The sequence below is a fragment of the Vicugna pacos genome, chromosome 1, assembly GCF_048564905.1.
Source record: "Vicugna pacos chromosome 1, VicPac4, whole genome shotgun sequence".
In the NCBI taxonomy this organism is placed as follows: Eukaryota; Metazoa; Chordata; class Mammalia; order Artiodactyla; family Camelidae; genus Vicugna; species Vicugna pacos.
The window spans coordinates 34,854,530-34,881,126 of record NC_132987.1 but is presented as its reverse complement, the minus strand read 5'-3'; the positions used below and the strand labels follow the sequence as shown (position 1 = coordinate 34,881,126).

General features: G+C 37.8%; 1 protein-coding gene across 6 annotated transcripts in view; it reads left to right on the top strand.

Moving 5' to 3' along the window:
* Positions 1–17,041, top strand: part of IFT80 (intraflagellar transport 80) — a 101,935-nt gene extending 84,894 nt beyond the window's left edge. For 5 of the 6 annotated variants that reach the window (XM_072960156.1, XM_072960162.1, XM_072960151.1 and 2 more), the window contains 2 exons: positions 7,380–7,503; positions 15,508–17,040. In XM_072960156.1, the coding sequence (XP_072816257.1) occupies positions 7,380–7,503; positions 15,508–15,618 (235 nt within the window). In that variant the 3' untranslated portion in view covers positions 15,619–17,040. Of the gene's footprint in view, positions 1–7,379; positions 7,504–15,507 lie in introns of all 6 variants that reach the window. The other variant, XM_072960165.1, reaches the window with a different exon arrangement.
* The last annotated feature ends 9,556 nt before the right edge of the window (positions 17,042–26,597 follow it).

Below are 26,597 nucleotides of genomic sequence, written 5' to 3'. Positions count from 1 at the left end.
GACTGTACACTTCTCAAAGGACATCTTATATTATCTATACATAGTAGGTACTTAATATTCATGTTCTTAATCTTCATGCAATACTTTTAATCATTTTGCAGTGTACTTCCTCTGCAAACATTGGATGTAGATACATAGTGCGTAAGTGTCCAAGCAGGACAATGAAGCAATTTGCCTCTGATGGCTTCTACTGATAGCCTGTGACACAGCCCTCTGAACATTTCCTGTATCTCCTTGACCTAAGTGAAAATCACCTCTTTCCAGAGGACATTCCTTCCCTACCAGTCCTCTCAAATGGAGTCAGTTTATTCTCTCCAACGCTACATTCCTTATGTCTGGATGTGAATGCAGTTGGTGTCCTTTTTGCCCCCCACATCTTTACTTCTCTTGTAAAAACCCTGTTCCTTTGAGACTGATGTCATGTGACCATACTTATTCTCTGCTGTTAACTTCAAATCCTCCTTACTATCTTTACATCCTGCTCTCTGTGCTCTTCTTCCCTTCTCTCCAATTTTCATCAGATGACCTTGCCTTAAGATATTAGCTCTCAGGGAGAGGGAAAAGAAAAGAAGCAAAGAGGATGTAATGGGGAAAAAGAACAAACACTGGGTGCTCCTCTGTTCCTCCTATCTACCTGGCATCTCCTTTTCTTGTGCTTCTTGCTTTTCATCCAGACTATGATTCAATGGGTTGGTCAAATGCTGGTAGACTTATACACCTGCTTGATAAGTTGATAAAGGTCGAGGAGCATTGTTCAAGGGTTCAGATTACTATTTACACACTTAAGACTCCCAGATATGCATCTCTCTTCCCGCTCTGTCCTGCCTGTATTTGCTTCCAGAACCCAGTTATCCACCTGCCTACTCAACATTTTCATTGGATGTCTTATTTGTTTTGAGTTCAAATTTACATTTATTTTCTCATAAACTTGGTTCTCTTCCAAAGATAATCTATCTTATCTTTTCAGTCTGCCCCAAGCTGGAAATTTAGGAGTTACTTTTGACATTTTCCTTACCTTCCTTCCCCACAACCCCAATAACTAACCATATTCTCTCCCAGATACCTCTGACACTTGTCTGCTTCTTCACTCCCAGCCCCCTTGTCTAAGCTGATCCACGTTTTTCTTGGTATAACATCATCACTGATCTCTCTGCATCTACTTTGTCCTTTGCCTATCCATTCTTCACACGGTAGTCTTAATGATCTTTTCACAACGGAAAGCTGATCATATTATTCTTGATCCCTGACTCATTTAAATGAAACCCATAATTTCCCATCACTTTAAGCATAAATATCAAGGACTGGATAAGAAATGACTTAAAATCATCAGCAGATGTGATTATAATTGCTAAAAAACTCTTAAGAAACTTTTATGTATTGTCTTCATTTATAAATTTGACAGATATTTCTGAAACCAGTTGAAATATTTGTTCCTATTGCATATTCATTCATTCAGCAAATATTTATTGAGTGTCTGCCATACTTATTTAGATATTACATGGAGATTTCCTTAAAACAACAACAATTACAGTCTTTTAGTGAAATGTCTAGTCATTTTTAATGACTTGTTCAAAAGGGCTGCTGAATGGGACAAGGACAAATGTAGTGGTTAGGATTAGGGTCCTTGGAATCAGACGTAGGTTTGATTTCTAGTTCTGCACTTACTAACTCTGTGATTTTGGATAGGTTACTGAGGCTCTGTAAGCCTTAGTTTCCTTATGTTTAAAATGGTGATAATAACAAAAACCACTTGTTTGTTGTCAGGATTAAGTAAAAGAGTGTGTGAGAATCTCTTAGCATACTGCCTGCCACATAATAAACCTTCAATAAGTGGTAGATATTGTTCATTCTTTATTTATTGAGTGTCTGTAGTGTGTCAGGTTTTAGGCATTGAGGAGACAGCAATGAACAAAACCAACAATGTTCTGTGATGACAATTTTGATTCTAAATGATATGGCTAATATAAAAATTAAAGGTAAGAGGGATGGATATTTGGACCCAATGTAAGAATCAATTTATAACAACATAATTCAAAGAATGGCCTGCTTAGAGAGTAGAATAATCCCTATCTGCAAACATATTCAAACATAGAATGAATGATATAATTATGGGATTGGTTGATTAATTAATTAATAGACTTCTTGCATGCCTATTTGTGTAGATGGTGGTCTTTTAAAAAGATCTGATTTTTTTCTCCACATGTATTTACTTTTTCTCCTGGGAGTGAGTAAGTAATCGTTCTCATAAAGTAAGACTTCCAGAACTGGTTTGTATTATCAAATAGTGTTTTGGGGTTTTGTTTTTTTGTTTGTTTTTTTTTCCTGTTTTTTAATTTTGTGTGTCGTGTATATTCCAGGAAAGTCTGGCAGAGCTTGAATTTGTCTGTGTCTTTTAGCAGCAGGGTAAGCCCACATTTGGTATTGTTGCCAAAACACAGCCTCCGTTCTCCATTTACTGAATTAAGACTCAAGGACAGAGTTTTAGATGAAGTAGAAAAAGACAGCTTTATTTCTTTGCCAGGCAAAGGAGGTCATAGTGGGCTAATGCTTCTAAGACTGTGAGCCTGCTGGGGAGAGAAGGCAGGGGGGTTTCATAGTAAAAGTACAGAAGTTCAAGGGGTGGAGCTAGGTTCCATAGAGATGGCATACAGGGTAACAGATTGTTGCAAAGTTGTTCTTATTTTTGCAGATGCAGTGGTCCCCTTCCCTCTGCTGGGTATGAAGCTCACTTCCGGCTTTGGGACTTTTCTAATATCCTTGTGCCTAGAACAAAGGGTGCTTAGAAAGAGAGTTTGTGGAAAGGTGGTCTAGAGAAAAACTTGTGCAGTTTATAGTCAGGTTGATAAATAATTCTAGCATTTTAGGCAGGCTGAGGCCTGGAACCTTTTGCTATAGGCTGAGAGCTGCACTTTGAACAACAGGATACAAGGAAACCATAAAGGGCTAAAAATAAGTACAAATGTGCAGTTAGGGCGAGTTATGAACAACAAGATGCACAAAACACCCAATTGCTATTTCTGAGGTGTCAGGGTCAAGAGGAGGGCACTGAGGTCAAGAGGAAGGCATGGGAAGGGGCAAGAGGAAGGCATGGGGAGGGGCAAGAGGAAGGCATGGGGGGCAAGAGCAGGGCACTGAGCATGATCTCTGCACACAGCACCACAAGGGGGTTGGGTGGACCACCCAAGCCTCCTCATCTCCAGCCTAACCCTGGTCAGCAAGAGCCTGAAAAAAACCCTTTAAACCATTATACAGTTAAGCAGTTACAAACACCATTACAGATATCAGGTGGTCACCAATGACAATAGGGTCCTGCTTGGTTATATTAACTGTGTAGACCACTACACAGATCTGTGTAGATCTGTACTAAATGGTCAATTTTTTTATGTGGGGAGAAGAGGGGGTGGTGATTAAGCTGTCTGACAATTTGGATTTGTTGAGTTTTAATTACCTTTATCTATCCAGTTCATGAGGTCCTGCAGGGAGTGGGATATATAGGTGTGAATTTCAGAAGAGGTCCTAGACATTGAGGGAAAGCTACTGAGGAAATTATCAGCCTTTGGAGTAATTGAGGCCATGAGTATGGCTAAGATTACCTACAGGAATTTAAAGAATGAAAAAGAAAAGAGGGCAGCAGGCAGATTTCTCTTGATAGTCAACATGTTATGGTCTGGTTGAAGAGGAGGATTCAGCAAAAGAGATCAGGAGGGATCAAAAAAGATGGAATTTTGAAAGTATTCATTTATAGAAAATTTCAAACATATACAAAAATAGAACAGTATCCCCATCACTCAGCTTTAAAAGTTATCAATTTGTGAATAATCTCTACTCCCCATGATTTTTTGAAAACAGATGCCACTGATATCATTTTATCTATGTATCTCACTATGTATCTCAAATTTTTTAAAAATCCAGCTACAATATCATGATCACACTTTAAAAAGTTAACAAGTAATTGTATTCAAGGTTCTTAGTTCTCCAATTGTCTCATAAATGCTTTTTTTTATTTGTTTGAGTCAGGATCCGAAAAAGATCCATACATTGTGATTGGTTGATACATTGTTAAGTTTCCTTTACTCTGTAGGTTCTCCTAGTTCTTTTTTATGTTTCTTGCAATTTTGCCATTGCCGGAACTGGGCCTGTAAAACTTCTCATAGTCTGGACTTGGTTGATTTCATCTTTGTGGTGTCATTTAACATGTCTCTCTCCCCCCTGAATTAGCTGTGAATTGGTGTTGAAGGTAGAAACTTGATTAGATTTAGGTTTAATTTTTTTTTCTTTTTGTTAAGGATCTGTCAGAATTGGTGTTATGTATATTTGCATAATAACTGGTTGTCTAATTGTCTATCTTTTGTGATGTTAGCAGCCATTGATAGTCATTGCCCAGATCCTTTAATCAATTATGGTGATATTCTTTTTTTTTAACATTTTTTTACTGAGTTATAGTCATTTTACAATGTGGTGTCAAATTCCAGTGTAGAACACAATTTTTCAGTTATACATGAACATACATATATTCATTGTCACATGTTTTTCACTGTGAGCTACCACAATTATGGTGATATTCTGATTCTATCCTTCCAGAACTCTAGAAGGATAGAATTTAAATATCAGATGACTAATGTGTTAGATTGCTTTATGATCCCTGAATTTCTGTATTCCCCATTTGTTTGAATCCTTTAGAAGGGAACAGATTTTACTTTGTTAATATGTGTTATTCTGTTTGAGAAGCATAGTCTTGCTGGTTTGTGCTTCTCTCATTTATATTTGAATTTGAAAATTGCCTGCAACCTAATAAGATGCAGCTGTTGAAGAGCTGTAGATACACAAGTTATCTGCTTGACAGTCACATTGGACATTTGGTGGTAGTCTTTTTTCAAAAATTAAAGTTAAGAAATGAGAAACTCCAAGCATGCATATTGATCCTTTATGTAAATATTAATAAAAATAGTTTCTCTACTTATACCAGTTATATAAAGTGATTTTGTTTCATTCAAGTTATGCAAAAAATTGTACTTTGAAGTTATAACATCTTTTTATATAACTTCCTTCTATTTAAAATCAGATAGGATACATGGATTTTTTCCAGCCCCATAATCTAATGTTACATTTGTTTGCTTGCCAAATAACCATTTTAAAGCTAGAGACATACTGTCCCCACAACTCTTATATAATTTGGAGTGAATTCCCTCCTAAATGTGGTAGAGAAACTTTTTTTGCCCAGTGTGTGCTTTTAGAGAACATTTAAAATAGTACATATCATTTGAGTGTTTTCCTTTCCTTTCCATTGCTCTTCAGTCAGATAATTAATATATATTTTATACTACTAATAATAGATAATACTTATTATCTAATATCTAAATGCAGGATTAGACATCATATTCTAGCCTTTCTATGTAATTAAAATGTATTGATGTCCCATAATAAGGTATCTCTTTGGAATTTTTGAAAACCCCAACCCAGAATGGATGCTAATGTATTCTCTACTTAGAACATTTCTAGTTTTGTATAATCAAGAGCTCCTTCCTCCATCATGTACAGTCACAAAGAAAGAATGGGAAATGGAACTTCTAAGGTGCCAAAGAGGTGGTTCATCAGAGTCTCCACTCACACATGCACCACAGGAATCAGAGCCTTAGGGATACACAGGGGCAGGCTATGGGAGAGGGCTAGAAGAATGAAGGCATCCTTACTTCCATTTCTTATCTTTTGAGCCTCTATGAAATGTTTTACCTTCCCTTGTTTTCAACTTTTGTTCCTCTATCTTCTAGTCCCCCTACATCTTTTTCTGTGTATCTTCTTTTTCTCTGAAAGACTTAAAATCACAGAGGAATGAGGGAACTTTGTGAGGAGTTTGTGATGGGTAGCAAATATTGACCCTTGGATTTAGCACTGTTGTTTATACCAATATATTTTTGTAAGAAGTTGTACTGAACTTTGGCATTATCATTTGTATTATACACGGCTGACATTCGTAATTTCTTAATAAGTCTGTAAGATCTCTCTAAATTGTCTATCAATTGTCAATTAATACATGCAGAATATCTAAAATACTTTTTGAAGTCACTAGTTTACATCAAACCAAAATATGCTAGGAATGAAACAGATTTTCCTACTAAAGAGTCACACATTGCAAAAATTCTTGTCAGTAGTCAGTTTTGTCCAATACAACAGGTTTATAATAGTTGGCTCTGATAAATCATGACTGGCTTATTCAGAAGTCATATGTCATATTCGAAAGCAAGAGGACTTGAGAAATAATGTACTTTGACTGTTATAATGACTATTTCCCATACTTTAGGACAAGATGACAGTGAACAGTGTAGGAGAGCTATACTCCACCAGATTGTTCCTGCTTCAACTAATATGAGTTATGCACAGGGTCGCAGGCTGAGATGCTGTCCAAAACTGTATGCAAAAATAGGCCTGGAACTGAGGAATAATCTTTTCATCTCCCTCCAAATTATCAGTATATAGATTTTGTGTCTTTGGTGTTATACCACTGATTTTAGTAATTCATTTAGTTCTTGTTTGCTGTTTAAATAAAATACTACCTTAAAAATAACTTAATTACAAATGGGGAAGGTATGGCAGTGGTAGAGTGCTTGCTTAGCATGCCCAAGGTCCTAAGTTCAACCCCCAATACCTCCATAAATAAATAAATACATACATACATACATACCTAATTACCTCCCCCCTAAATAACTTAGTTACATAGATAGATATTAATTGGATTATAAAATTTAAATGGCTATTAATTTCTAAGAACCAAATGGAAAAAAGGCATTTTGTTAGATTTTTATTATCCTCAAATTTGATTTTTATAATATTTCTAATTTATTGTAGTAATAATAATGTAATGATATTGGTATTTAGTTGAATATCGAACAGAATAAATTCATTACAGGCTTAGAAACATGGTCAAAATAGTCGAACCACTTACACTGGGAAAGTTCATTCTTGAATTTTATTATGACTTCAGAGAATTTTTCAGTGAACGTTTACCATACATACACTCTGTTTATTCACCAAAGAGAAATTAAACCCAGATCTCCGAGCTTCAGTTAATGTGTAAGTTAGTGGAAAAACAGATTCATAATAATTATAATACACTGTAAGCAGGGCTGTAATAATAATATGTATAATATGCTATGTAGCACAGATAAGATATAATGGTCGTTTATTTCTGCAAGGAGAGCTGGTCAAGGAAAAGAGGTCATATTTGGTCCAGGCCCTGAAGTATAAATAGGAATTTGCAAGATGGTTAAGGTAGGGAATATTGAGGGATGAGTGGAGGGAACAATGTGGACTTACCCCAAAACTCTACTGCCCTTAGAGGCTAACCCAGCAATGCTGATAACCTATTTTATTTCTCTTTATAGGGCACTTGAATTGGCTGTAAAATACAAAACACATGTTGATACAGTTCTTGCTTACCGTCAAAAGTTTTTGGAGACATTTGGCAAACAGGAAACTAATAAACGATACCTACAGTATGCAGAAGGTGTAAGTATTATGCAGTATTTTATAATAGTGTGTATGCTTTATAAGTATATGTTATTTATCTTAATGAGACAAAATTAGAATAATTCTTACCATAATTTCTTTAAAAATTACTTCTTGCCTTTTGATATTACAGTCTTATTTTGACTATATAATTATTAAACATTTTTCTGGACTTTTATAGCCATGTTTTGATTAACTCAAGTCTGTTTTTATAATATTCGATTTATGTTAAGGTTGGGTACTGATTTTTTTAATTGAAGTATAGTTGGTTTACAATGTTGTGTTAGTTTCTGGTGTACAGCAAAGTGATTCAATTATACATATCCATATATATTCTTTTTCAGATTCTTTTCCATTGTAGGTTATTATAAGATATTGAATATATTTTCCTATGCTATACAGTACATCCTTGTTTATCTGTTTTATATACAGTAGTGTATATATGCTAATCCCAAATTCTCAATTTATCTCTTCCTCCTCCCTCTTCCCCCTTAGGTCACCATAGTTTTTCTATGTCTATGAGTCTATTTCTGGTTTGTAAATGAGTTCATTTGTATCATTTATTTTGGATTCCACATTTAAGTTTTTTTGATATTATATGAAATTCGTCATTCTCTGATTTACTTCACTTAATATGATAATCTCTAGGTCCATCCATGTTGCTGCAAATGGCATTATTTCATTTTTATGGCTGAGTAATATTCCATTGTATGTGCGCGTGTGCGCGCGCGCTCACACACACACACACACACACACACACACACCACATCTCTTTTATCCATTCATCTATTGATGGACATTAAGGTTGCTTCCATGTCTTGGCTATTGTAAAGAGTGCTGCTGTGAACATTGGGGTTGCATGTATCTTTTTGAGTTATAGTTTTATCCAGATATATGCCCAGAAGTGGGATTGCTGGATCATGTGGTAACTCTATTTTTAGTTTTTTAAGGAACCTCCTACTGTTCTCGATAGTAGCTGTACCAATTTACATTCCTATCAACAGTATGAAGGGTTCCTTTTTCTCCACACCCTCTCCAGCATTTATTATTTGTAGACTTTTTAATTATGGCTATTCTGACTGGTGTGAGGTGATACCTCATTGTAGTTTTGATTTGCATTCCTCTAATAATTAGCGATGTTGAGCATCTTTTTATGTGCCTGCTGGCCATCTAGACATCTTCATTGGAGAGATGTCTGTTTAGGTCTTCTGCCGATTTTTTGATTGGGTTTTTTTTTTTAATTTTATTAAGCTATATGTGTTGTTTCTGTATTTTAGAAATTAATCCCTTGTCAGTCTCATCTTTTGCAAATATTTTCTCACATTCCATAGCTTGTCTTTTCATTTTGTTTATGGTTTCCTTTGCTCTACAAAAGCTTTTAAGTTGAAGCAGGTCCCATTTGCTTGTTTTTGCTTTTATTTTCTTTATTTTAGGGGATGGATCAAAAAAAATGTTGCTGCAACCTATGTCAAAGATTGTTCTATGTTTTCCTCTAGGATTTTTAAGAGTATTCAGTCTTACATTAAGGTCTTTAATCTATTTTGAGTTTATTTTTGCATATGGTCTTAGGGAATGTTCTAATTTCATTCATTTACATATAGCTGTCCAGTTTTCTCAGCACCACTTATTGAAGAGACTGTCATTTCTCCAATGTATAGTCTTACCTCCTCTGTCATAGATTAATTGATCTTAAGTGTGTCAATTTATTTCTGGGCTTTCTATCCTGTTCCATTGATTTATGAGTAACTGATATTTTTAGGTAAACAATGTAAATGGCTAAGATAAAGGCTTCTAACTCCTCAATTTTGTCTCCCATCAGCTGCCCTTTCTGCTCTAGGGGAAATATATAAGCACAGAGGGCATTGGCCAGAAAATGGATACTTTGTCACTTTGCAGATTCTGAGGAGCTAAGTTGCACTTGGAGAGGTGCCTAGCCTAGGTAGACTTCACAGCCTAGAACCAAAGAAGGCTAACCCTTTGCCTCTCAAGTTCCTACCAGAATTTCAGATTTTATTAATCCATTTAGGAACAAGCCATTTTAGTACATATCAGCCCACAAGGAGAGCCACAAGAGAGTTTGCCCCACCACCTAGAGCAAAAATGATCATGACCACCTGCCCAGATCCTTCTGGACTCAGATGGCAGAAAGAGAGCTCACCTTTAGCCATGCAGATGCAACAGATTTTTAATCCCAAGACAGAGCCAGCCTTGCTCCCAGCTCTGTGGACTAGTTGATTTCCTTAGCCTTTTATTCATTCATTTATTCAAAAAATGTTGATGAGTACTCACTTTGAGCCAGGCACTATGCTAGGTGTTGAATCAGATACGGCTTCTGTCTTCATGGAGTTTATAGACTATGTGGGAGTGCTTCTCCTTGGGGACAAAATAAAATGGAATGTTCTGATTCATCCTAGGAGGCAGAATATATCAGAGGAACCTTGGGAAGATGAAAAAAGATGTAGAGAGAAGGCACCTACTAAAGGCAACATTATCTCTTGGCCATATTTAGAATATTGAGCATCACAATTGACATTTTTGGACTTCAGAACAGTTTTCAGGGTAATGAAGCCTTTGGCCATTCTTAGTTCTGTGGTGCAACTTCATCATCTGGTTCCAGGATAGACACAAGTTGTGGGTTTCTTGGTAGAAAAAGAAGAATTTTATAGAAGATCCACAATTTGTTTTTTGTTTGATTCAGAACTGTTTACTACTGAAATGAATCCTTTAGGAGTTTGGGCTATGAGGGCTTGGTCTACTACTAGCACAAACTCAGGGTCCCTTGGAGCTCTGAGGGCTACACTCTTAATCCATAGAATAGGACAGAGCCACCACCACTGCAGTGCTAAGCAGCCCAGAGAATCACCAGTCACCTAATCTTTTTTGTCTCAGTTTTGAAAATATGACAATATGTTACAAATGAGCAACCATCTTAAATGTACTTTATTATATAAATTTTTTTCTTTTTCTTCCCCTAGGGTTTTTTTTAAATTATTGCAGTATAGTCAATTACAATGTGTCAATTTCTGGTATACAGCATTATTATATAATTTTAAGCAGATTAATACTACTCTGCTTCCTCTTCATCATCACTGTCATCAATAATTTTTTCACTATCTTCATATTAGGTGAAGGACATAGAAAGTATATTTTTTATCTTCACGAAAATTATATTTCAGAGAGTAGAAATATAACATTCTTGTCTTCTTTTGCATTTTATATGTATTCAATTATTACTAAAATATCACAAGAGTAGCAGAAATGTTCCAAGTGGGATACAGAACAATAAGGCCTTTTCTGATATTTTGTTTTCTTTTCATCCTGAAAAGATATAGTTGCTGTGACTCCCTATGGCACTTTGTTCTACTTTCTTACTTTTCTTCTTCATAAATGTAATTTGGAAGTTAACTAGAAATCACAAAGCAGTATTTTAAGCTGAAAATTATCTTTGACTTAAAAATTATCTTAGCCAAAATTGTGATTTGTATAAACTCTGTTTCAGAATTAAGAATTGACTAGAAAAAGTTCATTTTAAAAAAACATCGAGAAATCTTTTCTAGCTATCTGGTGAATTCAAATGGGCTCACAATGCATAACACAGAGGTTTATAAGAAGTGAGAAGTTTGACATACACTCATATTTATGAGCCCTGAAATGTTACTTGGGCATTTCTAGTTTAAAATATGGAAATCAAGATTCATTAACAGTGTCCTGTCTCCTAAGAACACTGTTAGAGTCGTTGTACTTGGTCTACAATGGTGTTCAGTAAGTATTTGTAAAGTAACGGATGAGTCTGGCAAATAAAATCCACTTGAGGAATACATTCAATATATTGAATACGTACTCCGTGCAAGAAGAACGTTGAAGAGCCAGGAAATGTTTAAAGCATTGCGCTATAAGAAAGGAAAAAAAAGAGTGAAAACCAATGAGATTGTTAAGTGGTAGCTCATTTGCTGGGTAGTTAGTTACCTTTTATTCATTCAGTATTTATTGAGTGCCTCCTGCAGACAATTATTCTCCTTGGTGCTTGGGCTATAATAATAAACATGGCAGACATTGACCCTCATGAAACATATTCAAATGGAGGTGACAGTTAATTATCCAGTTAATTGTTCGTTTCAGTTATGATTATTGCCCTGAAGGTAGTATACATAGTGCCATACGACTTTATGAATGGGGAACCTGACCTAGGGTAGGGGGCATCAGCAGAGATTTTTCTAAGCAAAGCAAATGATGTTTGAGCTGAGTTCTAAGGATGAAGAGTAGAAGCTAACTGAGGGTGGGGTGGGGCATGGGGATGGACATGTTCTAAGCAGAGGGAAGGCTCTGAGGTGGGAAGGAGTAATGAGCAAAAGGGAGATGGACTTGAGGGTTTCATAGGGCAAGTTAGGTGTATTGGATTTATCCTAAGATTATCATAAAGCTATTGAATGGAAGTAACATGATCGATTTTCCCTTTTAAAATCCCAGTTCCTGAATAGGAACGGAGACTTAGAATTTTCCACAAAATTATCTCTTTTTTTCCCTCTTTGGAAGTTGTATTCTTAGTATTTTTAGTTTTTATTTAGTTTTATTTAGTTATTCCACGAAATTATCTTGAGTAGGATTTTGTCAGTCAGTTAAAGGAAATAATAATAAGAGCAGATGTGTGGGATCTTGAAAGAATGGTGAAGGTGTACAAAGGGACTGCTCTGGGTCCTGGGTCCTGGTTCCTGGGTGGCTGGAATATTGGTGGGACCAGACATTGAAGAGTCTTACTAGGCTTTGTAATAGAGGCAGTGAGGAGACTTGGGGGTTTGTAGTCAAGGGAATGACTTGAAAGATAACTTCTGATAGATCGGAGGTGAGGGTGGTGACTAGGAGGCTCCTATAATAGTCTCACCAGGAGATGGAAAGGGTAGATTTAATGTAAGAAAAAATCAGCAGTAAAATTAGTAAAACATTGTGGTTGGCGGTGGGAAGAGACATGGTGAGGTAAGGCCACGCACTTGAGAACAACTTCAGCTTTTCTAGTGTGGGTGACTGGTAGAGGAACGTGAGAATATACAAGTTTTGGACCTTTAGAGTTTGAATACCTGAGTTTGAAGTCTCTGTGGGGTGGACCCTATCTAGGTGGAGATATCTGGTGGGCAGTTGGAAATATCAAAGTGAATATAGAAGGGTATTGATGAAGGAAGAATTGGGGCTAGATAAATAAATTTATGGTCATGATCATCCAGGTATAGTTGATGAAATCTAGGGAAAGTATGAAAAAGCTGGTTGGAACTCTAAGACTAACAGTTAAGAAGAATTACCTAGGGGAAGAATATAGGAGAAAAAGGGGGAAAAAAAGACTGAGGACATTTAGAAAGAGAGCAGAAACCAGAAGAGAGCAATGCTATAAGGAGAGAGATTTTTCAAAGAGCAGTGGTCGGCAGGGCCCAGGGAGTACTCCTCCATCAGGGCCTTTTTCTTCCCTCTGTCAACATGGAGTCCCTCACTCATCTCCTTCAGGCCTTCACAGCAGCTTCTCAGGGAGGCCTTCTCTGATCTTCACTCTGTTTGAAATACACCACTATCCCTGGCATTGTCTCCCTCCCCTGTTTCCCATACTTTTACCACTATTATTTATCTTTGTTTATCTCTCTGTGAAGACAGTGATTTTTATTTTTTTGTTCACTGCCGAATCCCTGTGCTGAGAACAATCCTCGGCAAACGGTGAGCGCGGAATACTTGTGGAAGGAGTAACTGAGTCATACAGAGAAGGAATGTAGGAGCAGGAATTAAAACACTTGGTGGTGGTGGTAGTGAAAAGTTTCTGAAGCGTCGTGGAAACAGTCATGTTACAGTGGTCTGGGAGGAGGAGGAGAGTGGGGGATGAAAAGAAGAATGAGGGTGGTAGCTGATACGGAGAGAGGATGGGGGGAGGGGTGAGGAGTAGAAGCCATCGAGGAGAAGGAAGTTGGAATAGGTAGGCAATAATTGAGGGCAGCTGTCCTAGAGGAGTCGACGAGGAGATCAAGTTGGCCTGAGACAGACGGGAGAGAGATAAGGGTGGATATAGATGTACTGACTTGTGAAAGGAGAAGGAAATTAAGTGAATTCATGCCTCATGGCCAATGTATTCTTCATAAATTAGGAAGCTGATTTTCAGTTGAGTGTAAGAGAGATGGGATAGAAGATGGAGAACCATTTGTTATGATTTTGAAATTCCTTCTCTGTGAATAAGAACTGACTGACTAGGAACTAGAATAAGAAGTGCCAAACAGTATTAACACTGCCTCGAGTGGAAAAGGCTGTGTTTTAGCCTAGAAGTCACTTGACAGCTGTCATGAGTACATCCTTACCTAAAACCCATGATTGAAAATACCCTATTCCAAAGACTAAATTATGAGCGGAACATTGTTCTAAAACTGGACAAATGCCAGAGTACAAGTGAAGCATTTATTTTCAGTAGGATAACTGTCCGCTGACACCCGTGGTAACAAGTAACTAATACAGATGTCATCAATCTACTTGATGCTCTTCTGGTGCGGCAAAGCAACAGTTTGTATCATCAATATATGGTTTTATTGTGATAGATTCAAGAAACATATGTAAGCCAATTTAAGGCTGGAAGAAGGCCAAGGCATTCATCAAGCTTTGTCTTTGTCCTTGCAAATGTTTTCTTAGATGAGTGTTTTGCCATTAAAAAAATATCAAGTTCTGGCCTGATTGAAAAATGAGACTTTAAAATAATCTTAACGTTTGCTCTGCCTTCCGACGAGCTGTCACTTGCATCTTAGCACAGACATTCATCTTCTATGAGTAAGAGGGATTCTTTTAATTTATCTATTTTATGTATTATAGACAAGTATATGGAAAAGTTATCTTTAAAAAAGGTGGCCAAAAATATCCACAAATTACTTCACAGAAATTTAGAGAAGGGATATTGGAATAAAAAAAGAACCGAATACTTAATTCCACCTACTTCCAGCACAGACTAAAAGAGGCATGAAGTCCTGTTAAGGTTAAATTAGCCTCAGTTACTTAAGATAAATCCGCTCAAGCAGCAGGCAGTGCCTCAGCCTGCTTTAGTGCTGCTTATTCTGCTCAGCTCGCCTACATGGAGGCAAAAACCTAATTCACTTTTGGCTCCGTCTCAGAAGTTTGGGTTTATTTCGTAGTAAATCAGAGTTAGTTTAACCTAGGACCCATCTTTTTCCCATGTCTTGCCTGAGAGGACACACATTCCTAAGTTAGTGATCTCTAGACCTTTTTAAAACAGTAGAATGCTTTTTCCTAAAGAAATTATTTCTAGAACTCAGGGCAGAGTCTGTTCCTAATGCAAGTCTAATGATTTAGGGAAGGGGCAGGGCTGGGTTGTGGGGGGTCAGTTGGTTGGCTGGAAACATAAAAATATTATCACTTTTCAATTATTCTTTTTCTGTGTCTCTCAGCCTTGTTTTCCCACTACTGCCTCTAATATCATTTCATCATTGTCTTATCACTATGTCTTCATATTATTTTAAGAGTTCTTGCAAAGGAGCCACTTTGCAGAGTATGCTCTGGGGAAGCAAGTGCTTCCCTATCTTTCTTCCTAACTAGGCTTCTGGTGGAAACCTCAGTATATAAGCAGAGAAGAGCGGATCCATTTGAAACATGGCCTGATGGCCAGAACCTGACCATTTTCTTCATTGTTTGAAGAAGAGCAGTCCACCTCTTTCTGTCCCTGAGGCACCTGAGCAGAATCATAAGGCTCCATGGGACTGTTGCGATGTGCCTTTTATAAATAGCTAGGTTTGGGTCTGTTGTATCTCAGTGAGAGTCTTTGCTTTTTATTGTGATAATTGTTCTTTTAGGTCTAATATTCTTAATGCTATTTTATTTTTTTGGAACTTTATTTCCTCTTAACTTTTCTTTCCTGCCCTCTTTTTCTCCAATGTTTTGGAAGTCATACATTCTATTTTTGTTTACTCTTGGTTACTTTGGATTAAACAAAAATGCCATATACTATATAAGCATGTTTCTTCTTTTCTTCTACTGCAGCTCCTAATAGACTGGGAGAAAATCAAAGCTAAAATTGAGATGGAAATTACTAAAGAACGAGAGCGATCATCAAGCAGCCAGCCCAGCAAGAATTTTGGTCTAAAGCACTAAATGCCATGCTTACCTTTAAGAAGTTTTACCTTATGAAATTAATTCTGATTAACCAAGGATAAGCATGTTTTCACTGTTAAAGAATCTTTAAGTGTAAGCATTTAATGTGTATTTAATACCAAAAGTATATTCAGAAAGACTAAGCACAAAATAATTGATGTAATTTCATCTTTTATATTTTAGTTCAATAATTAGCAAAACATTCTTATATGCTTCTGATACAGCTGTGTAGTGATGCTTACATTCTAGTTTTCTGTCCATTATTTTATCCTTGAATGTTCAGTATAAACAAGTATTAATGCTGATAATAAAACACTGGATTCTTTAAAATGCCTTATTATTAATTTCTATTTGACCTCTAAATTTTAAAGTGCTCTAAAAGTTTATACAACAAAAAAAATTAAGATTGATTCATGAAAATATATTTATAATATATATAAACTATTTATGAAAATATATGAACTTGCAATGTTCATAGCAGCATTGTTCACAATAGCAAAATGGTGGACAAAAAAAGATGTTCATCAACAGATGAATGGATAAACACACAGTGGAATATCATTCAGCCTTAAAAAAGAATAAAAATTTGATACATGCTACAACATGGATGAATCTTAAAAGTACATGCTAAGTGAACTAAGCCAAACACAAAAGGTCAAAAATTGTCTGATCCCACTTACATGAGGTACCTAGAGTAGGCAGGTTCACTGAGACAGAAAGGAGAACAGTAGTTGCCAGGGACTATCAGGAGGGGGAACTGGGGAGCTGTTGTTTGTAAGTACAGATTTCCTGTCTGGCGTGAATGCGTTCTGGAAATGGACGGTGGTGATTGTTGCCCAATATTGTGAATGTACTTAATGACATGGAACTTAATGACACTTGAAAATGGTTAAAGTGGTAAATTTCATTATCTCTATTTTATCATAATTTTAGAAATACATCTAGAATGGGCAAGAAGTATTTTCCTCCTTCGTCTTCTGACTTGAGAATGTTCAGGCACTGGGCCCTAGAGTCTGAATTTGTGAAAGTCTCCTTAAATGATCAACTTGTTTGACTAGCCTTAATTCAGTATATCCTCAAATTATTACCATAAAAGCTTTTTAAAATTAACACAATCCTTAGAATTCTTCCATGAAGCCATTGTTGGAAGTGATGTATTATAGAGTGGGTGTATGTATATATGCATAGGAAAGTGATTACCTCTTTCCCCATTTTAATTAATGTATCTCGTCTTTTTAAATGAAAATATTCCTGTCTTTTCAACATATTTCTTTTTTTTCTGGAATATTAGAATGTTCTTCATCCAGATGCTGGATACAAAAGTGTATTCAGTTTGAGAAATAGGATTGAGCAGTTTACTTATAAGTTGTACTTGTATGTCTCTCTCTCTCTATATATATATAGTTTTCTATACTATGTTATATTACAATAAAAAATTTAAAAACAAAAATGGTTAAAAGGATAAGTTTTATATTATGTTTATTTTACTATGATTTAAAAAGTCAAAAAATATAATGAAATATGTCAGCATTCTAGCAACAATTCTGTAATAACCAACTAGGTGCCGTACAATTCAATTCTGACACCACCCAGAGTTAGTGTAGGTCCCACTAGTTAAAGGACAAGATCCTCAACTAGACTGCCCTTATTTCAGTAGCCAGTCGCTAGTGGGGACCCCGGGATATCCACACCTGTCTGGCTTGGCTGCAAATTTGAGGGTTCCTCCCATTCCCCTTTAGGTTTGATAATTCACGAGAATGACTCACCAAACTCACTGAAACGTTTTCTATTACAATCTTATTATAAAAGATACAGCTCAGAAACAGCCAAATGGCAGAGCTGCATAGATTACAGTCTAGGAGAAAGGAGAGGCCTGGGGGAGTGGCAAACAGAAGCTTCCAGACCCATCACCCTCCTAGCACACCCATGTGCTCACCAGCTAGAAGCTCCCCATGGCCTTGCTGTCCTGAATTTTGTGCTAGGGCTTTGTTACAGAGGCACAGTTGATTAAATCATTGGCTGTGTGACTGAACTCGATCTCCAGCTCTCTTCCTCTCCCTGGAGGTCAGGTGGTAGATTTTAACCCTCTAATCATGTGGTTTTTCTGGTGACTAGCCTTCATCCTGAAGCTCTCTAGGCCCCCTCTTTCATACACATACACACACATGCACACACACAAACATACGTGCAAGCGCACTGGTCATTAACATATCAAAGATACTCCTTTTACTCAGGAAATTCCAGGGGTTTAGGAACCTCTGTACCAGCCTCTCTCCCCAAGACCAGATACATTCTTTGTTACCTCCTAGGCCACTCCCTGGTCTTTGATTACGGGGTCAAAAGGAACATACCTAACTGAGCGTAACAGATACAGCGACATTTGGAGGAGTCAATGTGCGGTAAGGATAGGAAGCCATTGAGCTCAATTTCCCAATACACCTGATTATCAATATCGGCATTATCTTTCCAATAATGCCAGTATTATAGTACAGCACGTTATGGTAGCTGTAACCTGAGAAATAAGAGTCAAAGATACTGACACATTGCCTTGGGTCCCATCCAGTCTCTGATAACCAACCCAATCCATCATCATATCTTATGACTGTCTTGTCTGATTCAAAAGCAGGAGTGGTCTCAGCAATGTATAACTTCACTCTTTCAGGCATTTGGTACAATTGAGCTAAGGGACAATATCATTTCTTGCTCCGAGCTTCCTTCCAAGCATTAATACTGGAATTCTCTCATTGTATAACTCAATTATTTGTTCATTTACCGTTCACTGCTATTTCTCCTCTCTGTTTGTTTCCAAACCCTTTCACCTGGAAGGGCCATTAGGTTCGGCCACTGGGTTGGTCTAGGTGACAGGCAGCAGTGTGAGTCCACCAAGTGCCTCCCTCTCAGTCCACTCCCATTCTATAGGATGGGGTCACATAGGTACAGGGTTAGTGGGTTCTTCCTACCAACTGGCAATATAACTATATTCACTGTTGGCCCCAATATTACCAGATGGAGTGAAAGCAGCACCCACCCCACCAGGCCCTAAGGAATTCTGATACAAAGATTTTAAAACCATTTGTTTTTCAAGAATCATCCCTGCTTCCAGCAATGTATTTGCAGCCATGGTCCAGGTAGAAAAAGGAAAATAAAGGTGATATGGGAAAGAAAGAAAAAAACATAGTCACACCAGCATCCTCACCTCCCCCTTGTCCCCACATTCAGAACAGCAGAGGAATTTATGGAGTGAGAACACTCCCTGAGCCCCGCTTATGTTGAGGGTGAGCACACACTTGTGGAGGCAGGTAAGCCAGCCCTTCCTGCCTAGATCACCGCCCTCCATTTTAGACAGCCCAGGTTTTGATCCCTTTCTAATTCTTTACCAAACTGTTACTCCGAGGAAGAGATCTTTCTGCCCATTGTTGGACGTGATGGCCTATATATTTATAAATAGTGTTCCTTGGTCTGAAGAAATGAGATGCAAATCGGTGGTCCAAATCAGTGCAGTATCTTCTGGCCCGGTTCTTTTGCAGTACTCTGAGCTCTGCATCTACCACTCGGTAGGCAAAGCCCAGTCCAGAGTCAGTGTCTGTTCCTGTGAGACCCACTACTAACCTCCCGGGCTGCCGGCATCAGCCTGACTTGCCAGCTTTATGCAAGGACCTCCCCTCAGGGACTCTACCCCAGAGACATCAGCAGTCTCTGTGTCTCTTGTTGGCCGGCAGAACAATCCTTGTTGGTGTTTTGTGTCTCAGAGGATACAAGAGAAATGAGTCCAGATTCAGCCCATTTCTGGAGTGCTTCAGCCCCGCAGTGTGCACTTGTTTCACAGACCCAGATGGCTGCCTTCAGTGAGCACACTAGGGTATCTGCTTGTCGATTCTAATTGCCTTCTGATGCAGGAAGGGGCTTCTTCTGGAGGCCTACTTGAATGCACCCCTCAAATTCCCAGAGTGATTTCCACAGGGCCATGCATCGTAAGGGCATCTTCCATTGCCCTCTGCCTGACCACATGGCCAGATCATTGGCCACTGCCTATGAGTAGGTAAAAGTCCAAACAGAGGGGTAAGCAGCCTGCAGTGTAGCTCACCAAGCTGACTTGTTTTCACCTTCTTCCATCAGAGTGGCGACCTTCCAAACAGAATGTTGCCTGTTCATGTTGAAACTGCCATCCATAAACCAAGCAGCTATTTATCGGTCAGTTGAGAGCTGTTTATTGGGCACCGTCCAAGTGATGCTAGAATCCAGCAGCTCCTCACCTGATTCCAAAGTCAGTCCTGGGGGAAAAGAGTCTGCCTACTGATAAATACACTGCATTCCCCCAGTAGCATATTCCTATGCAAACCATGTCTATTTTACTGCAGAATTCTAGGCACTGCCTTTCTCATTAGAGCATTTGTCTGACATCACCAGACACCATGGGTATTTTAGGTTTCAAGGTTCTTACTTTTTAATTTTTTAATTGAAGTATAGTTGATTTACAATGTTGTATTAGTTTCTGGTGTGTAACATCATGATTCATATTATATATATATATATACTTTTTCATGTTCTCCTTCATTATAGGTTATTACAAGATTCAACATTATTTTATCTTTCGGTCACAGGGGCATTTCCAGTTAACATCTGGTAGCAAGCTAGTAATTGCCCCTCAAATAGAAATTCTCTAGTCCAAAATTCCATTAGTCATCCTTGGAGGTGCTTACAGGCTTTTGCCATAAGCTACAGTCTACACTCTACACACAGAGGATTTGTCCGTACAAGCACCCCACCTTCTATTCTGCAATGTGTGGGCTTGGGCAGTCTTACTCATTCCCTCTTAATCATGTCTGGTGAATGTGACTTGAAGGAAGGATTACATGCCTTCTGTTTCACAATTCTAGGTAGGGGAAATATTCCCCAGCCAGAGACAATATCCATCCATACATTCAGGTAAAAAAGTCATAACCACTTCACATAAACTTTGTTCAAATATACCAGTTTTTGTCCATCCCCTTAATCCCATCCACTACTGAGTTTCTATATCCTCTCAATCTATCTGTGTCTCCCATTAGAGCTTTACCAACAGATTTTGGTACCACAATGCGTAGGGCTACCAGGTCAGAGTGTCCTGGAAACTTCCCCACCTTCTGACCATTTTACTCACTGTTGTCTCACTGTTGTGCATTAAGCTTTTGGTCCCCAGTGGAGGGTTGAGCCAAGGGACTGAGACCCTTTTATCAATCTTTATCTTGATTAATCTCCCTATTACTTCAGGTATTTTCTCGATGAGGTCCTTATTGTAATCTTTGCCTTCCAGTTTTAAAAATTCTTCCAAATTGGGACAAATAAAGCAGAGTTTGAGGGAGACCTTTAATGCTGGAGGTGCTCCCAAATTTCAAGAGTGCTGTAGTAAGACTTTTGTTTCAATTCCATCCATGTCCACTTTATTCATCCCATTTCTTAACAACCATCAGAATGTTTCCACCCCACTAGAGTGAGTCCCTTGATTCTCCCACCTGTCTCTCCCACTTTCTTGTTACTTTAATGTTTTTGTATTTGTAAGACCCAGATGAGGAAGCTGAAGGAGCAAATCAGACAAGGCTTCTCAGACTGCTGTTCAGTTCTGCAGCAGTAAGATTACATGGGGTGCGCATGGAAAATGGGTGCCCTTAGACATCGCATTTGCCATGACCTGGGTAACAGGCATATTCAGTGGATGAAGAGCCCCGTCATAAAGCCAGTTCCACAGTTTGTATCTAAAGCCCATCAGCCACTCCACCTGGGGTGCTCCAATCGGCATCTGTATAGAAAGCTGAAGTCCTCCTCCTCAGCGTAAACACACTTTATAGGGACTTTTATTTAGATCACTGGGCTGGCTGTTCCTTTGGGAATAACCTGCTGTGAGTCAGAATCATGTATCGCCATCTCTGACTGTTCCATACTGAGTCACGGGTCCTGTATCCCCCCAAATGTGCTCTCTCACTCTGCAGTGTTCAAAACCAAAGATACTGCCCCTAAATTGGCCACTCTCACAATCCGTGTTAGTAAGACTTCTACAGGGAGCTGATGACAAGTATCCACAAAATGAGGACTCCAACACAGTATACCTTCCGATTTCAATGGGCTTACCCCGCCTCCCCGCCCCATGGACTACCTTCTTGGTGACCAAAGGTCTTGCAGGTGCTTTCTATTGTCCCAGCATAATTGTTCCCTTTGGGGGCAGGTCTGAGGCTAGTGGCAGCCCTGAGCTCAGTTCTGGATGAAGATCCAGCCCAGCAGTCTCTTCGACTTTCATTTTAGCAGGTACAGATCACAATAGCCAAGGGATTATATGTTTAGTATATTTCCTAATATTTTGCCCTTCCTTAGGTATCCACATGCCTGCAGTAAATGCTGGAATGTACTCTCATAGAGATTTTAAGTAATATTTATAATGTGCTAGGGGATTAAATTAGAATTTTTATATACTCATAATAGTAGAATCTACTGCCAATTTTCCAGTGTTCTCTCTCCCTTGCCTTTCAATATCTACCATTAGCATAGTATTAATTTCTCTTCATTTTCTGGGTTGTTAAGGTAGATGAAAATATGCACAACAAAATGGAATTTTTTTCTTCCACCTGCTGCCTGTTCTAAATAGCTATCTGTGTCACAAGTGTAATCCAAAAATGATTACATTAATGGATTCCAGACTATAATGAGTTTCTCCTTGACTTAAAAGAAAATACTAGCTAGTATTTACAATGAAACTAAAGCTTTTATCTTCTAAGTCTAGTAACATTATTTAGTCAAAATTGTTAGAGAAACAGAATTTTAAAATTATAATTTAAAGTTAACAAAATTCCTTTTTTGTGGCACTTGCCTCCCCAGAATAAAATCTTTTTTTTCTCATTCTTGATGACTACCTACATTTCAAATGGCAAAATTCACTTATCAGTCACATCACTCTTGAGCACCTTCTGTGGCCCAGGGACTGTTCTAGGTGACAGAGGCATTGTAGTGAGCAAAATGGAGAAATATTCCTGCCCTCTCATGAAACTGACATTTTAATGGGAAGGAGACAGACCATAAACAAATAAGCAAAAAAAAAATCATATTTAAGATACAAATGAGTAGCGACAAAGCACAAAGGAAGATGATGGGTGGATGTGAATTTAAATACAGTGTATGAAAATGGTGTCCCTGAGAAAGTGCAATTTGAGCAAACACTCCAAGGAAGTGACGCTCAATTTCAATTTCCCCTAAATAACATACAGGAAAATCACCAAATAAAATTCTTATTAAAAGAGCTTATGTGACCCCTCTTTAACCCAGTTTAAAATCTGCTAATCGACAAAAGTAATTCTGCTTGTTTTGACATTAATGTTCATCATCGTACAGAACATGGCTTACCTGTGAATGGAATTTATTTACATAATCATAATAATGTAAACACTGAATATTTATCTAACTGAATTATAACTATTCAGGTCCACAATCCCATATCTGAAACCCTTGGGCCAAATGTTTCTGAATTCAAATTTGTTTAAGAAATACAGTGGATATGCAAAAAAAATGTTGGTAATATACAGCTCATAGATCATTTATTACAGAACAACCCCAGAAGGGTCTCAGTTGTCACTCCCTAATCAAACATATTACCATTTCTGCAGTGCAACACATGAACATTTACATTAAGCATTGTGAATGAAGATTAGAAGTAGCTTCTTATCAGGTTTTGCTGCCAAATGAGTTCAGGTTGCATCAATTATGAAAAACTTTTTGGATTTAGAATCGTGGAATGAGGTTGTAGATTTGTTTTGAAGGACTTAGGGTACATATGTTGGGTGGGGATGAATGGAAGGGTGAAAAAGAACTACATCTTCATTTTTCATAGCAGAAAGCCAATAGGTAATGCCATCCCCCCCCCCAAATCAGGAAATAATAAACATTTTATTTAGTGATGTGGCAGTAAATACTTAAAAAGACAGCTAAAGGAGCTGAAAATGGTTGCTTTGGGGGAGAAGGAGATTGAGAAGGAGTCCATTCTCACTGTTTTTCACAAGCCTCATAGAATTATGCACTTACTTAAATATGTGCATGTATCATCCTGATAAAAGCAAAATGGCTCTTAAATAGGGAGTGAGAGTGCAAGCCACATATCTAACAAAGGACTTGCACTCGAATATAAAAAGAATTGTCCAATCTGAACAGTAAAAAACAAACAACCCAATTAGAAAATGGGCAAGAGACAGGAACAGTTTATCAAAGAGCATATGCAGATGGCAAATTATGCACATGAAATGATGCTCAACATCTGAGCCATTACAGAAATGTGAATTAAAGCTACAACAATTAGAATGGCTAAAATAAAAACTGGTGATAACACCAAATGCTGGCAAGGATGTAGAGAAATTGGATCACTCTTATGTTGCCCGTTGGAATATAAAATGGGACAGCTACTAACAAAAGAAGTACAGCAGTTTCTCGCAAAATTAACATGCACGTACCATACGACCTGGCAATTGCACCTTGGGCATTTATCCTGGAGAAGTGAAAACTTACATTCATGTGAAAAGCTGCACACAAATGTTCAGTAGCTCCATTTGTAATAGCCAAGAACTGAAAACAACCCAAAATGTGCTTCAGTGGGTGAATGGTTTAGCAAACTGTGGTACATCCATATCATGGTAAACTACTCAGTTGTTAAAAGAAAACCATTGCTATACACAACTTGGATAGATCTCTGCGAGTTATGCTGAGTGGAAAAAAAACCTCGAAAGATTACTCACTGTATGATTCCATTTAAATAACATTCTTGAAATAATAAAATTCAGAGATGGAGAACAGATTAGCGAATCCCAGGGGTTAAGGATTCATGAGAAGGAGAGGGTGGGTGTGGCTGTAAGGCTTTAAAGGGTCAGCAGAAAGCTCTATGGTGATGGAACAGCGTCTTGATTGTGGCGGTGGTTACATGAAGCCCCACATGTGTGATAAATTGCATAGAAACAAAAACCATAGGTACAAACCAGTACTACATATATATTTACTGTGAATATATCTATGTGTAGTAAGAATACACAGAGAATATTCTGGAAGGATATTGGAGGAGTGAGCAGGGGCTGAGTGAACAGAGGTGTGAGAGACTTTGGGACTTTGCTGTAATGTCCTTTTTTAAAAAGGAAGATGTATTTGCTTTTACCTGAGTAATTGAAAATTTAAGCAACAAAAGTAAATTTAAGCAAAAAAAGACTGGAAGATTCTACACATTTGTTGGAGTATCTCAGAGTTCGGTACATTTGTTGGAGTATCTCAGTGTAATGGCATAAAAGATGGATTTTTAAACTGAATTTTTCCCCCATGTGTCTGTGTTTATTTTGTAATATGATTTTAGTGCTAACTAGTTCTTTTCACTTAATGACATTATGTCATAAACATATTTCCATATTAATAGATGTTTTATCACATCATTTTAAAGTTTGCAGAATATCCCTTTGTATGAATGAAGCAGTGTTTATTTAATCAGTGTCCCACGGTTGGATAATTAGGTAATCTTCAGTACTTCACCGTTAGAGCAGGGCTTCAACAGGTATCTCTGTAATCCTACCTTTGCACAGGACCTTGATTACTTTCATGGGCTAGATTCCCAGTGGAAGAACTGCTACATCAAAATTATGTGCATTTTAGGGCTTTTGTGTGTGTGCGTGTATACTTCTCAAAGGTCTGCTTCTGACACATTCTGGAATTCAGGGATTCCTCAAAACTCAATGCAGAAAAATTTTTTTCATGGCCTCAAAGTCAACCTTGACCCTTCCCCTCTCTCAAATCTATTCACAATAGGAGCACCAACCACCTTACAGTCCTGACTGGGTGCCAGGCTCTAAGAGCTTTACCCTCTGATGTACTACCGTTAACTTCCTTTTCAGAAGTAGAAATTGAGGCACAGAGAAGTTAAGCAATTCAACTGGAATCACAGCCTTAGTAAGCATTGGATCTGGGGCCAGAAGCCTCGAAAACCTGGTCCTAGACTCGACACCACCAACTGCTTCTTGCGAAGTGCTTATTTTTTTTGATTGAAATATAATTGACATATAACATTGTATTAGTTTTAGGTGTACAACGCCTGATATAGGTATATATTGTGAAATGATCACCACAATAAGTCGAGGTTACAACCACCATCACAGATAGCAACTTTCAAATACATAGCCCACTATTGTTAACTATAGTCTCCATGCTGTACCTTAGATCCCCAGGACTTATGTAATTTATAACTGGAAGTTTGTATCCTTTGACCACCTTCACTCATTCCACCACTACCAGCCCCCATCCCCAGCCTCTGGCAACTACCAATCTGTTCTCTGTATTGGAGTTTGACATTTTTAGATTCCACATATAAGTGAGATATGTATGTCTGACCTATTTCACTTAGCATAATGCCCTCAAGGTCCATCCATGTAATCACAAATAGGAAGATTTCCTTCTTTTTATGGCTGAATAACATTCCATTGTACCTATATACCACAATTGTTTTATCCAGTCATCTGTTGATGGACACTTATGTTGTTTCCACGTCTTGGCTATTGTAAATAATGCTGCAATGAACATAGTGGGAGGGGCAGATATCATTTTGAGAGAGTGATTTTATTTCCTTTGGAAAAAGGCATCAGGAGTTAAGAGTCCCTGTACTACATTATTTAGACCTCTTGAAAAATTATTGTGAGCTACAATGTTATGTCATTGGCCTATACTGAAGATCTCCTTTTTAAAAGCCCTATGGAACGTATTTAGTAAAGACGGTTGAATATGTTATTCTTGACATTATAGCATCTTCCTTATGAAAACTCACAGGAGAAGCTTCTCCTAGATCTCAGTACAAGGAAGATTTGTGATTCTCTCAAGCAGCTGCTCTGATTTTGACTTATAAACACTAAATCCTTTAACTCATCTGCTTTGTGTTTCCTACTACAAAGCTCAGAAGCAAGGTATGGCCTTATTTTCCCAACTTTGTTTTCCCCTTCGCC